This window comes from Macaca mulatta, chromosome 8 (genome assembly GCF_049350105.2).
Source record: "Macaca mulatta isolate MMU2019108-1 chromosome 8, T2T-MMU8v2.0, whole genome shotgun sequence".
NCBI lineage: Eukaryota > Metazoa > Chordata > Mammalia > Primates > Cercopithecidae > Macaca > Macaca mulatta.
In genome coordinates, this window is record NC_133413.1 from 138,190,055 (window position 1) to 138,205,304 (window position 15,250).

Sequence of the window (15,250 nt, forward strand, 5' to 3'; positions counted from 1 at the left end):
ATTTTTCAACCCAGCAAATATCTATTCTAGGTCAAATATGTCTCAAATATTACTAAAAGAAAATCAGTTATGTCCTTTAACCTGGCTGAGGTCTGACTTTGTTTTCTCTCCTGTGAAAATGGAGATGACACAAAACAACTCCAAGTTGTGACTTGAAAGTAACACCTCAGGTGATGTCACCAGCCTGGGGGAGAGTGAGGTTGAGTCCTGAACCCACAGGCATTATATCTGCCTGGGGTTCACATACCCTACACTGAACTGGCATAATTTGAGAGTCAGATCTGAAGATATGGTATATCTGCCATCTTTAGCAACTTTCAAACACTACCCTATGAGGTCAAGCTGGACCTACTTTTGGTTTTGTGATTGTTGTTTGTTTGTTGTTGAGGGTTTTCTTTGAGGTGGGGGGGGGGAGTGTGTGCCCCTGTGGAGAGCACTCATTTAGCTTCAATTAGGTAATGCCAAAAGTGCCAGATTCCTGGGAAATCAGCCTACAAGGCTCCTGCAGGAAGGACCCGCCACTGCCAGCAGTCCTGAGGGCATCTAAGTGATCGGACACCATCAGGGATCCTTTGCCCAGTAAAAACCTACTTGACCAGGGACATATGCCAGGTAAATTTCCTTCACATTTACTTCAACCTTACTGCATACTCATTGTAGTATTAAAACTTTTAATCAAATGGTCCTATTCCTTCACACTTTTTTCTATGAGATCTCAAATACCCCTTCTTGCTATTAAAACAACGACTTATTATTCACGAGCCCAATATTTTAAAAGTAAAAATAATAAACCAAGGCCAGGAGCAGTGACTCACACTTGTATTCCCAGCACTTTCAGAGGCAAAGGCCGAAGGATCGCTTTAACCCGGGAGTTCAAGACCAACCAGGGCAACATGACCAGACTGCCTCTCTACAAAAAGTTTAAAAAATTAACCGGGTGTGGTGGCGCACTGTACTCCTAGCTACTGGGCTGGCGTATCAGGCTGAGGTGGAAGGGTCGCTTTGAGCCTGGGAGATCAAGGTTGCAGTGAGCTTTGATTGTGCCACTGCACTCCAGCCTGGGTGACAGAAGGAGACCCTGTCTCAAAAATAATAATAACCATTATTAATAATTAATAGTAGGCAAAATCAAATACCCATCACCTTCTGCCGTGCCTCCCCTTTCCCCTATAAATCCAGTGTCTTGCTTCAAATTTGGTGGTTAAAAAAGATGATGAGTTTCTAAGACGTGGGGGCTAAAGCTTGTTTGGCTGTTTTAGGGTTTGTTGGAATATTTTTTCGTCTGTGTACTTGTGAATTATTTCACGTTTGCCATAACCGTTTCTCCACAGGGCGATGTTCATTAGCAATAAGTAGTGATAGGTTAATTTTCACCATCTCTTACGCGGTTGAATCGTCACCTCTGAACCACTTTTTCCTCCAATAACTCCTCTTTCTTCGGCCCTTCTGCAGCCAACCTGAAAGAATAACAAGGAGGTGGCTGGAAACTTGTTTTAAGGAACCAACTGTCCTTCCCCCGCTGGAAACCTTGCACCTCGGACGCCCCTACTCCTGCCCCCACCTGACCCCCGCCCTCGTTGACATCCAGGCGCGGTGATCTTTGCTGCCAGTAGAGGGCACACTTACTTTACTTTCGCAAACCTGAACGCGGGTACAGCCCAGAGAGGGGGCGGAGGGAAAGACGCTTTGCAGCAAAATCGAGCCTAGCGATTGGTTGCTCCCCGGCGTTTGCGGCAAAGGCCTAGAGGCAGAAGTAATTTACAATCCTTAAAGCTGAATTGTGCAGTGCGTCGGATTTGGGGGAAGCTACTATAGTCACTTAACACTAGAACGCTGAGCTGCAAACTCAACGGGTAATAACCCATCTTGAAAAACGTACATGTTATACGCGCACCCCTTTCCCCCGAATTGTTGTCTCTTTTGGAGGTGGTGGAGGGAGAGAAAAGTTTACTTAAAATGCATTTGGGTGAGGGCCCAAGGATGAGAAGAATGTTTTTTGTTTTTCATGCCGTGGAATAACAAAATAAAAAATCCCGAGGGAATATGCATTATATATTAAATATAGATCATTTCAGGGAACAAACAAATCATGTGTCGGGCTGGGCAACTAGCTAAGTCGAAGTGTGAATAAAATGTGAATACATGTTTGCGGATTACATACAATGCACTTTCACTAGTATTCAGAAAAAAAATTGAGTCAGTGAACTAGGAAATTCATGCCTGGAAGGCAGCCAAATTTTAATTAGCTCAAGACCCCCTCTCTCCCCCCCAAAAAAGGCACGGAAGTAATACTCCTCTTCTTTGATCAGAATCGATGCATTTTTTTGTGCATGACCACGTTTCCAATAATAAAAAGGGAAAGAGGACCTAGAAAGGAATTAAACGTCCAGTTTGTCCGGGGAGGAAAGAGTTAACGGTTTTTTTCACAAGGGTCTCTGCTGACTCCCCCTGCTCGGTCCACAAGTTCTCCACTTGCCCCTTTTAGGAAGTCCGGTCCCGCGGTTCGGGTCCCCCCTGCCCCTCCCATATTCTCCTGTCTAGCGCCTTTGATTTCTCCCAAACCCGGGAGCCCGAGACTGGTGCAAACCGGCGCCACAGGGCGCAAAGAGGATTTGTCTCTTCTGAAACCTGGCTGAGAAATTGGGAACTCCGTGTGAGCGGCACGGGGGTGGGACGGTGGGGTACAGGCTGGCAGAGAGCAGGCAACCTCCCTCCCGCCCTAGTCCAGCTCTGGAACAGGCAGACACATCTCAGGGCTAAACAGACGCCTCCCGCACGGGGCCCCACGGAAGCCAGAGCAGGCGGGGCAGGAGGGGCGGTATCTGCTGCTTTGGCAGCAAATTGGGGGACTCAGTCTGGATGGAAGGTATCCAATCCAGATAGCTGTGCATACATAATGCATAATGCATGACACCCCCCAACAAATGCAATGGGAGTTTATTCATAACGTGCTCTCCAAGTGTACGTGGCAATGCTTTGCTGAGTTATTTTAATCATTCTAGGCATCGTTTTCCTCCTTATGCCTCTATCATTCCTCCCTATCTACACTAACATCCCACGCTCTGAACTCGTGCCCATTAATACCCTTCTTTCCTCCACTCTCCCTGGGACTCTTGATCAAAGCGCGGCCCTTTCCCCAGCCTTAGCGAGGCGCCCTACCGCCTGGTACGCGCGTGGCGTGGCGGTGGGCGCGCAGTGTGTTCGCGGTGTGAAGGGCAGCTGTTTCGCCTGCGATGATTTAAACTCACAGGACAAGGATGCGGTTTGTCAAACAGTGCTGCTACGGAGGAGCAGCAGAGAAAGCGAGAGGGTTTGAGCAGGAGCAAAAGAAAATGGTAGGCGCGCGCAGTTAATTCATGAGGCTCTCTTACTCTGTTTACATCCGAGAGCTAGAGTGCTCGGCTGCCGGGCTGAGTCTCCTCCCCACCCTCCCCACTCTCCTCAGAAGCGCCCCTCCCGGGTTCCCAAAGCAGAGGGCGTGGGGGAAAAGAAAAAAGATCCTCTCTCGCAAATCTCCGCCCACAAGCCCTTTATAATGCGAGGGTCTGCGCGGCGGAGGACCCCCGAGCTGTGCTGCTCGCGGCCGCCACTGCCGGGTCCCGGCAGTCCCTGGCTCCCCTCCTGCCTCGAGAAGGGCAGGGCTTCTCAGAGGCTTGGCGGGAAAAAGAACGGAGGGAGGGATCGTGCTGAGGTATAAAAGCCGGTTTTCGGGGCTTTATCTAACTCGCTGTAGTAATTCCAGCGAGAGGCAGAGGGAGCGAGCGGGCGGGCCGGCGAGGGTGGAAGATCCGGGCGAGCAGAGCTGCACCTCGGGCGTCGTGGGAAGGGAGATACGGAGCGAAAAGGGGGCTTCGCCTCCGGCCCAGCCCTCCCGCTGACCCCCCAGACAGCGGTCCGCAACCCTTGCCGCATCCACGAAACTTTGCCCATAGCAGGGGGCGGGCACTTTGCACTGGAACTTACAACACCCTAGCAAGGACGCTACTCTCCCGACGCGGGGAGGCTATTCTGCCTATTTGGGGACACTTCCCCGCCGCTGCCAGGACCCGCTCCTCTGAAAGGCTCTCCTTGCCTCGGTTTGGACGCTGGATTTTTTTCCGGTAGTGGAAAACCAGGTAAGCACCGAGGTCCATTTGTCTTTTAATTTATTTTTGTATCGCTTTAATGCTAAGATGAGTCGAATGCCGAAATAGGGTGTCTTTTCTCCCATTCCTGCGCTATTGACACTTTTCTCAGAGTAGTTGTGGTAGCTTGGGCTGGGGTGGGGGGTTAATCCAGAACTGGATCGGGATAAAGTGACTTGTCAAGATGGGAGAGGAGACGGCAGAGGGAAAACGGGAATGGTTTTTAAGACTAGGCTTTCGAGATTTCTGCCTCATGAATATATTCACGCTGACTCCCGGCCGGTCGGACATTCCTGCTTTATTGGGTTAATTGCTGGCTGAGTTTTGGGGGGCTGGGGGTTGCTTTGCGGTGGGCAGAAAGCCCCTTGCATCCTGACCTCCTTGGAGTAGGGACCGCATATTGCCTGTGTGAGCCAGAGAGCTCCGCAGCCGCTGACTTTTCCCCGTCTCCGGGAGGGCATTTAAATTTCGGCTCACTGCATTTCTGACAGCCAGAGACGGACACTGCGGCGCGTCCCACCCGCCTGTCCCCGCGGCGATTCCAACTCGCCCTGATCCTTTTAAGGAGTTGGCAGTTGGCTTTTTAAAAAGCAATAATACAAATTAAAACCTGGGAAGCCAGAGATGTTAGGATGTGGTGTTGGGGAGGCACAGACAGGGGAAAAGGGAGGCGGAGATGTGTCCGATTCTCCTGGAATCGTTGACTTGGAAAAACCAGGGCAAATCTCCGCACCCAGCCCGGACTCGCCTGCCGCGGCCGCCCTCGGGTGTCCTCGCGCCCCTGAGATGCGGTGGAACTGCGAGGAGCGGGGCTCTAGGATGTTCCAGAACAGCTGCTACCCTTGGTGGGGTGGCGCTCCGGGCGAGGTATCGCAGCAGGGTCTCTGGCGCAGTTGCGTCGCCGTATTGAGTGCGAAGGGAGGTGCCCCTGTTATTATTTGACACCCCCCTTGTATTTATGGAGGGGTGTTAAAGCCCTCGGCTGAGCTCGCCACTCCAGCCGGCGAGAGAAGAGAAGAAAAGCCGGCAAATGAAGGAGTGTTTGTGGGGGGGCGGGGGGGACGGGGGGACTGGGGGTAGGGACGGGGCGGTGGAAAGGGGAGGTTGGGAGGGGCTGCGGCGCCGGCGGGGGTAGGAGCGCAGCGAGGGCGCGAGTGGGAACAGCCGCCGCGGAGGGGCCCCGGCGCGGGAGCGGGGTGCACGCAGCCGCTAGCGCCGAGGCGCCTCTCGCCTTCTCCTTCAGGTGGCGCAAAACTTTGTGCCTTGGGTTTTGGCAAATTGTATTCCTCACCGCTACCTCCCGCGGCCTCTTAAGGGGCCCAAGGCCGGTTTCGAGTCCTCTGCCGCTGCGTGGCCGACTCCCGGGCTTTACGCTCCGGGCTCTCGGGGGCGGGGGCTCGGCGGGCACCAAGCCGCTGGTTCACTAAGTGCGTGTCCGAGATAGTAGGGGACTGCCCAAAGGAGGTGAAAGGGTGCCCCCCTTTTTCCCCCACCAAGACCACCCGACCGCTTTAGGGGATAGTTCTGCAAGGGGAGTGGTTCGGCACTGTGGCGCGCACTGCGCGCTGCGCCAGGTTTCTGCGCCAAGAGCCCTTTAACTCAAGACTGCCGCCCGCTTTGTGTGCCCCCTCCAGCAGCCTCCCGCGACGATGCCCCTCAACGTTAGCTTCACCAACAGGAACTATGACCTCGACTACGACTCGGTGCAGCCGTATTTCTACTGCGACGAGGAGGAGAACTTCTACCAGCAGCAACAGCAGAGCGAGCTGCAGCCGCCGGCGCCCAGCGAGGATATCTGGAAGAAATTCGAGCTGCTGCCCACCCCGCCCCTGTCCCCTAGCCGCCGCTCCGGGCTCTGCTCGCCCTCCTACGTTGCGGTCACGCCTTTCTCCCCTCGGGGAGACAACGACGGCGGTGGCGGGAGCTTCTCCACGGCCGACCAGCTGGAGATGGTGACCGAGCTGCTGGGAGGAGACATGGTGAACCAGAGCTTCATCTGCGACCCGGACGACGAGACCTTCATCAAAAATATCATCATCCAGGACTGTATGTGGAGCGGCTTCTCGGCCGCCGCCAAGCTCGTCTCAGAGAAGCTAGCCTCTTACCAGGCTGCGCGCAAAGACAGCGGCAGCCCGAACCCTGCCCGCGGCCACAGCGTCTGCTCCACCTCCAGCTTGTACCTGCAGGATCTGAGCGCCGCCGCCTCGGAGTGCATCGACCCCTCAGTGGTCTTTCCCTACCCTCTCAACGACAGCAGCTCGCCCAAGTCCTGCGCCTCACCGGACTCCAGCGCCTTCTCACCGTCCTCGGATTCTCTGCTCTCCTCGACGGAGTCCTCCCCGCAGGCCAGCCCAGAGCCCCTGGTACTCCATGAGGAGACACCGCCCACCACCAGCAGCGACTCTGGTAAGCGAAGCCCGCCCAGGCCTGTCAAAAGTGGGGGCTGGATATCTTTCCCATTTCCATTGGCAGCTTATTCAACGGGCCCCTCTTACTAGAAGGGAGAGAGAGCAGATCTGGAGAGATTCACCTCTGAAACCTTGGGCTTTAGCGTTTCCTCCCATCCCTTATCCTTAGACCGCCCTTGTTGCTAACCCCCCTCCCCCTTTGTCTCCCACACCTCAGGAATTTCATTTAGGTTTTTAAACCTTCTGGCTTATCTTACAACTCAATCCACTTCTTCTTACCTCCCGTTAGCATTTTAATTGCCCAGGGGTGGGGTGGGGGGGGAGAGTGTGAATGAGGATAAGAGAGGATTGATTTCTGAGAGAGTGAATGAATTGCTTCCCTCTTAACTTCCGAGAAGTGGTGGGATTTAATGAACTATCTACAAAAATGAGGGGCTGTGTTTAGAGGCCAGGCAGGGTCTGCCTGAGTGCGGTAGCCAGTGAACTTCCTCAAGAGTGGGTGGGCTGAGGAGCTGGGATCTTCTCAGCCTGTTTTGAACACTGAAAAGCAAATCCTTGCCAAAGTTGGACTTTTTTTTTTTTTTCCTTCCCCCACCCTCTTGGACTTACGGCAAAACTGCAATTTTTTTTTCTTTTTCATTTCCAGTAAAATAGGGAGTTGCTAAAGTCATACCAAGCAATTTGTAGCTATCATTTGCAACACCTGAAGTGTTCTTGGTAAAGTACCTTAAAAATAGGAGGTGCTTGGGAATGTGCTTTGCTTTGGGTGTGTCCAAAGCCTCATTAAGTCTTAGGTAAGAATTGGCATCAATGTCATATCCTGGGAAATTGTAGTTTTCTTGTCTGTGCCATAACCCAGCTGTCCTTCTCCCTTTATGAGACTCTTACCTTCATAGTGAGAGAAGTAAGAGTGGCTGGCTAGATTGGTTCTTTTTTTCTTTCTTTCTTTCTTTTTTTCTTTTTTAAGACGGAGTCTCACTCTGTCACCAGGCTGGAGTTCAGTGGTGCAATCAACCTCCGACTCCCTGGTTCAAGAGATTCTCCTGCCTCAGCCTCCCAAGTAGCTGGGACTACAGGTGTGCACCACCATGCCAGGCTAATTTTTATATTTTTAGTAGAGATGGAGTTTCACCATGTTGGCCAGGATGGTCTCTGTCTCCTGACCTCATGATCCACCCACCTCAGCCTCCCAAAGTGCTGGGATTATAGCCACAGCGCCCGGCCTAGATTTGGCTCTTTGTGGAGATAATTTTGTCCAGAGATCTTTCTAACATATTAATGCCTTGTATTTGTACAGCGTTAATCTAGTAATTGATTATTTTCATGGAAACTTGCTGAGTGATTTTTATTTCCTTTCTTAAAGAGGAGGAACAAGAAGAGGAGGAAGAAATCGATGTTGTTTCTGTGGAAAAGAGGCAGGCCCCTGGCAAAAGGTCAGAGTCGGGATCACCTTCTGCTGGAGGCCACAGCAAACCTCCTCACAGCCCACTGGTCCTCAAGAGGTGCCACGTCTCCACACATCAGCACAACTACGCGGCGCCTCCCTCCACTCGGAAGGACTATCCTGCTGCCAAGAGGGTCAAGTTGGACAGTGTCAGAGTCCTGAGACAGATCAGCAACAACCGAAAATGCACCAGCCCCAGGTCCTCGGACACCGAGGAGAATGACAAGAGGCGAACACACAACGTCTTGGAGCGCCAGAGGAGGAACGAGCTAAAACGGAGCTTTTTTGCCCTGCGTGACCAGATCCCGGAGTTGGAAAACAATGAAAAGGCCCCCAAGGTAGTTATCCTTAAAAAAGCCACAGCATACATCCTGTCCGTCCAAGCAGAGGAGCAAAAGCTCATTTCTGAAAAGGATTTGTTGCGGAAACGACGAGAACAGTTGAAACACAAACTTGAACAGCTACGGAACTCTTGTGCATAAGGAAAAGGAAGGAAAAAGATTCTTTCTAACAGAGCTGGTCCCAATCAGTCACCTATGAACTTGTTTCAAATGCATGATCAAATGCAACCTCACAACCTTGGCTGAGTCTTGAGACTGAAAGATTTAGCCATGATGTAAACTGCCTCAAATTGGACTTTGGGCATAAAAGAACTTTTTTATGCTTACCATCATTTTTTTTTTTTTTCTTTAACAGATTTGTATTTAAGAATTGTTTTTAAAAAATTTTAAGATTTACACAATTTTTCTCTGTAAATATTGCCATTAAATGTAAATAACTTTAATAAAATGTTTATAGCAGCCACACGGAATTTCAGTCCTACTATATAGTACCTAGTATTACAGGTACTATAAACTCTAATTTTTTTTTATTTAAGTACATTTTGCTTTTTAAAGTTGATTTTTTTTCTATTGTTTTTAGAAAAAAATAAAATAACTGGCAAATATATCATTGAGCCAAATCTTAAGTCGTGAGTGTTTTGTTTCATTTCTTCCCCCTCCCAACCACCACCATCCCTGTTTGTTTTCATCAATTGGTCCTTCAGAGGGTGGTCTTAAGAAAGGCAAGAGTTTTCCTCTGTTGAAATGGGTCTGGGGGCCTTAAGGTCTTTAAGTTCTCAGAGGTTCTAAGATGTTTCCTGGAGATTATGATAAGAGCCAGAGTTGACAGCTAGAAGGAATGGCAGAAGGCGGGTGAGAAGGTGAAAGGTAGGCAAAAGAGATACAAGAGGTCAAAGATAACAGTTAAGTACACAAAGAGGCGTAAGGACTGGTGAGTTGGGAGGAAGGTGAGGAAGAAACTTGTTACTTTAGTTAACCAGTGCCAGTCCCCTGCTCACTCCAAACCCAGGAATTCTGCCCAGTGAGACAGTTGATGGGGACAGGGCGGGAACCAGCTTCTGCTGCCTTCACAACCAGGTGCCAGTCCCATCCTTGGGTTATCTCCTAAACCCCAAAGGATCTCTGGGAGGAATGCTACTATTAACCCTATTTCACAAACAAGGAAATAGAAGAGCTCAAAGGGGTTATGTAACTTATCTGTAGCCACGCAGGTAATACAAAGCAGCAATCCGGACCCATTCTGTTCAAAACACTTACCCTTTCACTATCATGCCTTGGTTCATCTGGGTCTAATGTGCTGAGATCAAGAAGGTTTGGGGCTTGATGGATGGACTCAAGTCATAACAATGTTAAGCTCTATTTGTGTCCTAAGCATTTTATTCCTAACTCTACATCAACCCCATGAAGGAGATACTCTTGATTTCCCCATATTAGAAGTAGAGAGGGAAGCTGAGGCACAGAAAGACTCATCCACATGCCCAAGATTCACTGATAGGGAAGAGTAGAAATAAGATTCGAAGCCAGGCTGTTTACTCCTAACCTGTCCAAGCCACCTCTCAAAGGACAGTAGGAATCAGCTGGCTGCTTGTGAGTAAAGGAGTTACAGTCCAATGGGTTATGTATTTTAAGTCTAACATCTAAGCCTGGTCAGGCATCAGTTCCCCTTTTTTTGTTGTTTATTTTGTTTTTATTTTGTTGTTCATTGTTTAATTTTTCCTTTCACAATGAAAAGGTCAACACTTTGAATCCTACCTTAGCCATTTGTTGAATCAGATTCACGATGGCGCCTGGGAAGAAGCCAGTTCAGATTATAAAATAAAACATTTATTCTTTGTTGTGGGAGTCATTATTTTAGAAACTACAAACTCTCCTTGCTTCCATCCTCTTTCTCATATTCAAGACACATGCTCATCCTGAGTCCTTGAAAAGGTATTTTTGAACATGTGTGTTAATTATAAGCCTCTGAAAACCTATGGCCCACACCATAAATGATGTTGATTATATAGGTAAATGAAAGATACTATTGCTGTTCTCATTACCTCATTGTCTCAGTCTCAAAGTAGATCTTCAGCTCCCTGTGCTTCGGGATTTTAATCTACCACCACCCATCAATCAATAAATAATTACTGTCTTTGACTCTGACTCCTAGAATAATCTATTCAAGACCTTAATGTCTTTTTCTTGATTCTTCTTTTGAGTCCTAAGTACCGCCATTACAGATTCAAATTGGCAAGCTATGTAGGTGAAACTCAAAGGGAGATGCAATCCACAGAAGTTGAGTAGTTCAAAGTGTTACAAAAGCGAGGCGCTCTTAAACAGCTCAGTCTTTGCCCCTTTGTGGCCCAGGGCTGGAGTGCAGCTCTGGGGTGACTCACTTGGGAATCGGGAAGGTGTTAGTCTGAATCACTAAGTCCAGGCAAGCCCTCAGAATAGGAGAGAGCGTTCCTAGCAAGGAAAACAACTCTCCATTCCAAATGATCAGGAAAGAACTTTAGGGATGTGGAGCTTGGCTATGGGAATAGAAAGGAACCATTCCAAGTGCCTATTAGGCCACTCTTACCTTTACTGAGCCAGAGAACGGCTCTGAAAACAGGACAGATGCCAACTTCCTTCCCGAAAGTCAGGCTGATCTTGACCACAATACAAATTGGCCCTCAGAGCCTATGCAGGGAGTCCCAGGGGTCTCTGCCATTGTGCAATCTATTTTCTAGATAATAATGAAGAATCGGAGGTGAAGGGGAGGAGTTTGCAATTTGGTCAGGAATATATAAGAAGGAATAAGCTAATTCTGACTACGCCCTTTACCCATGACACTATCCAGGAATTAATGACTCTCCCAGGGGATTCCTGGAATGATTTTGTTTAGGGACGGAATGTATAAAGAGGAAGGAAGTATTATTTTATGCTGCCATTTGGAAGTAACAAAGGAGATCAACAGTATGAAAACAATCAATCACATTTGAAAATGAACAAAGTTTTCACAATCCCAGCCTAATACTTAGAGAGCTCACAGCTTGGATGCAGAAGTCAAGAGTTCTCTGCTGGTCTCTAAGACAAACTCTCACACAAAGCTTGGGAAAAAGGACATGTTGCATTAGTGGGTTTTCTGTGGTTTGTTTGCAATAACTATAATTGGCTCAGTCAATAATTATTTTTTCGTATACATGCTAAGGGCCCCTGTAGCATTTTTTCCCAACGATAAATAATCCTTAGTCTAGAAAATGCTGAAGGATGTTCTCCACCCTTGTCTATAAATTCACGGCTAGATGACTTTGTGAAAGGCTCCTCCTTCGAGGTTATAGACCATTATAGGCCTATATTAAAGGAGAATAAGAGAGGCCGGTCGCGGTGGCTCATGCCTGTAATCCCAGCACTTTGGGAGGCTGAAGTGGGCGGATCACGAGGTCAGGAGATGGAGACTATCCTGGCTAAAACAATGAAACTCCGTCTCTACTAAAAATACAAAAAATTAGCCGGGCGTGATGGCACGCGCCTGTAGTCCCAGCTACTCAGGAGGCTTAGGCAGGAGAATCGCTTGAACCTGGGAGGCAGAGGTTGCAGTGAGCTGAGATCGCGCCACTGCACTCCAGCCTGGGTGACACAGCAAGACTCCATCTCAAAAGTAAATAAATAAATAATAATAAATAAATAAAGGAGAAAAAGAGTAAAAACAAAGCCAGCAGGATGGGAACAGGGACTCATTTTAAAAAATAAAACTAAAAAGACTCTGCTACCTACCTCCAAAGCCTTAGCAAAAAGTCTTTTTTTTTTTTTTTCTAACTCCTTCAGGAGAGAACTTACACTTACTCTCCATTTAGAGGAAAACACCCAGAAATGCTGGCTTTGCCAAACTGGTTGGAGATGACTGTAAATGGCTGTAAGTTGATTTCGTTTTTAATTTTATTTCATTCATTATTAGCTTCCACTAAGCTCTTTCGGAAGACAGAGTTGAGGGAAACAAGTGTTCATGGGGTGTAGATCTTCTGAGGTTGAAAGAAATACTCTTTGTTTTCAAACAATGCCTGGGAGCTCAGCCACAATCCCCAACACTTTCTTTCCATTGTCATCCGGGTCAGCGCACTAAGGGATAAAACACTCCAGTGCAGTCTGAGGTCTATGGGGGTGGGAAAGGAGAGAGCTCGGGGAGACAGAACGAACCTTTATTACATACATACACTCTTCCAGACTCTCCATCTCACCAGACCCGACAACGCCAACAGGAAGAATGTGACAGTTGTTGAATGTGACAATACTGAGGTTTAGGCAAGTTGAATGGCTGTCCCCAAGTTACACAAAGACCAACAACAAAAAAACAGTAATATGGCCAAGCGCGGTGACTCACGCTTATAATCCCAGCACTTCGGGAGGCCAAGGCGGTTGGATCACTTGAGCCCAGGAGTTTGAGAACAGCCTGACCAACATGGCGAAATCCCGCCTCTACTAAATACACACACACATGCACACACACACGCACACACACACACAAATTAGCCGGCCGTGGTGACGGCCTGTAGTCCCAGCTTAGGCTGAGGCAGGAGGAGAATCACTTGAACCCGGCAGGAGGGGGTTGCAGTGAGCCATGATTGCACCACTCTCCAGCCTGGGCAACAGAATCAATCAGACTCTGTGTCAAAAACAAACAAAACCCTAACTACTATAGTAGTTAACATTTACTGTGTGCTAAACATTTTTACATGTGTTATCTGGGACTTCATCCCCAAAGCAGTGGTTAGGCGATAAACTCTATCTCCAATGCACATTTCCCAAATGAGAAGACTGAAACTTGGAGGGATTAAGTAAGTTGCCTGCATTCACAGAGCTGGCAAAATGATGAAAGCAGAAATTATTTATTCATTTACCAACATTTGAGCATGCTGCTTGCCCACACCATGCTAGAGGTAGGAAGCGATACCAAGATAAATAGGATGGATAAGGTCCTGGCCCTGAGGGGTTATGGATTAGTGGAGAACAAAGAAAACAGGCAATATTTTTTTTTTTTTTTTTTTTTTTTTGAGACAGAGTTTCTCTCTTGTTGCCCAGGCTGGAGTGCAGTGGTGCAGTCTCAACTCACTGCAACCTCCGCCTCCCGGGTTCAAGCGAGTCTCCTGCCTCAGCCTCCCAGTAATCTTGTAGAATCACAGGCATGTACCACCACACCTGGCTAATTTTGTATTTTTAGTAGAGATGGGTTTTCACCATGTTGGTCAGGCTGGTCTCGAACTCCTGACCTCAGGTGATCCACCTGCCTTGGCGTCCCAAAGTTCTGGGATTACAGGCATAAACCACCACGCCCAGCCGAAAACAGGCAATTTGACTCTATTTTACAAACACTTTAGAGCTTACTATGTAGCAGGAGGAGGTTCAAGCTCCAGGAGCTGTTAAAGACGTTCCTCCTTCCCCTAGAGAAAATGGAATCCAGGAAAGAGCCCAGGAAATTCTGGAAGAGGAGCCAAAGGAGAAGACATCCTCAGAGAGATGAGGAGAAGCTTGGAGGAAAGCGTGTAATCAATGTTTGGTGTGTCAAAGGCAGCAAGAAGCACAGCAAGATAGCAGAGGAAGGTCTGTTGGATTTAATCACATGAAGGCAGCTTCCTGGCTATACCCCTCCTAAGTGGGATGACAGCCCCGTCCACCTGGCATCCTCTCCTTCATTCCCTTCATTCAATCCACCTCCAGAAACGGCTCCTTTATTGTTCTCCCAGCACACTGCCCTATCTTCTCCAAGAGTTCCCAAAGAATGATTCCAGACAACCAGCATCCACATCACCTGTGAATTTGCTGCAAATGCAGGTACACAGCCTGAATTAGAATCTCAGGAGATGGGGCCGGGAAAACTGTTTCAATCTGCCCTGGAGGGCTCGATGAAGTATGAGTCCGTCTGCCCTCTCCATCATTCCCAGTGATCCTCTTCTGCAATCCCGGTGATACTTCTGAATCACAGATAAAATGATGCCCATCTCTGCTTAAAACCATCCAGAGGGGTCCTGCTATCTTCAGAATTAAGTCCAAAGCCATTATTCCCAGTTGTCCATGTTCTGTGAGTTTTTTCAGTTGCCTTGTTCTTCTGTTCAAAGCACTGTTCACCCACCACCTACCCATCCACTGACACTGCTACCCACCAGCCTGCCATGCTCTTCTTCATCCTTTGTGGCTCGCCTTCTAGTAATCTCTGACCTCCAGACAAGGTTCCACAGGGGAATGGGAGTGCCTGAGATAATACTGCTCACTTCTGCGAAAATCACTCATCCTGCCTCTTAAATCAACTCCTTGAGGAATGAACCCATTATCAGTCTTGGTTAACAATGAATCCTCAGTGGCGACGTAAGTGCGCAGCATCTAATAGTGACTCAATAATCCTCAATCCCCCAAGCCCTTGATGGGGCTTGGCACAGTGGTTCACTCCTGTAATCCCAGCACTTTGGGAGGCTGACGGGAGTGGATCACAAGGTCAGGAAATCAAGAGCAGCCTGGCCAACATGGCAAAACCCTGTCTCTACTAAAAACACAAAAATTAGCCAGACGCAGTGGCAGGCACCTGTAATCCCAGCTACTTGGGAGGGTAAGGCAGGAAAATCACATGAACCCAAGAGGCAGAGTTTGCAGTGAGCCAAGATTGTGCCACTGCATTCCAGCCTGGGCGACACAGCAAGACTCCATCTCAAATAATGATAATAATAATCCTTTGATGAATGGTTGAATAAAGACCCATTCTGATGGAGTGATGGATGTTGGAGCATGAGTAGCAGAAGAAGCAAAAGTAAAGTTCTCAAACACCTTTCAAGAGACTCAGTTGGGAAGAGAAGGAAAGAGATGAATACATCAAGTGATTTTTATTTGGATTGATTTGATTGATTCAAATTTTATTTTATTTTATTTTTATTTTTATTTTATTTATTTATTTATTTTTTGAGACAGAGTCTTGCTCTGTCATCC

At 48.3% G+C, this 15,250-nt stretch overlaps 1 protein-coding gene across 1 annotated transcript; it reads left to right on the plus strand.

The window, feature by feature from the left end:
• The first annotated feature begins 3,559 nt into the window (after nt 1–3,559).
• On the plus strand, nt 3,560–8,943 carry MYC (MYC proto-oncogene, bHLH transcription factor). Its single transcript, NM_001435781.1, has 3 exons — nt 3,560–4,115; nt 5,759–6,530; nt 7,896–8,943. The coding sequence occupies exons 1-3, from the start codon at nt 4,086–4,088 to the stop codon at nt 8,456–8,458; spliced, it is 1,365 nt and encodes a 454-aa protein (NP_001422710.1). The 5' UTR covers nt 3,560–4,085; the 3' UTR covers nt 8,459–8,943.
• The last annotated feature ends 6,307 nt before the right edge of the window (nt 8,944–15,250 follow it).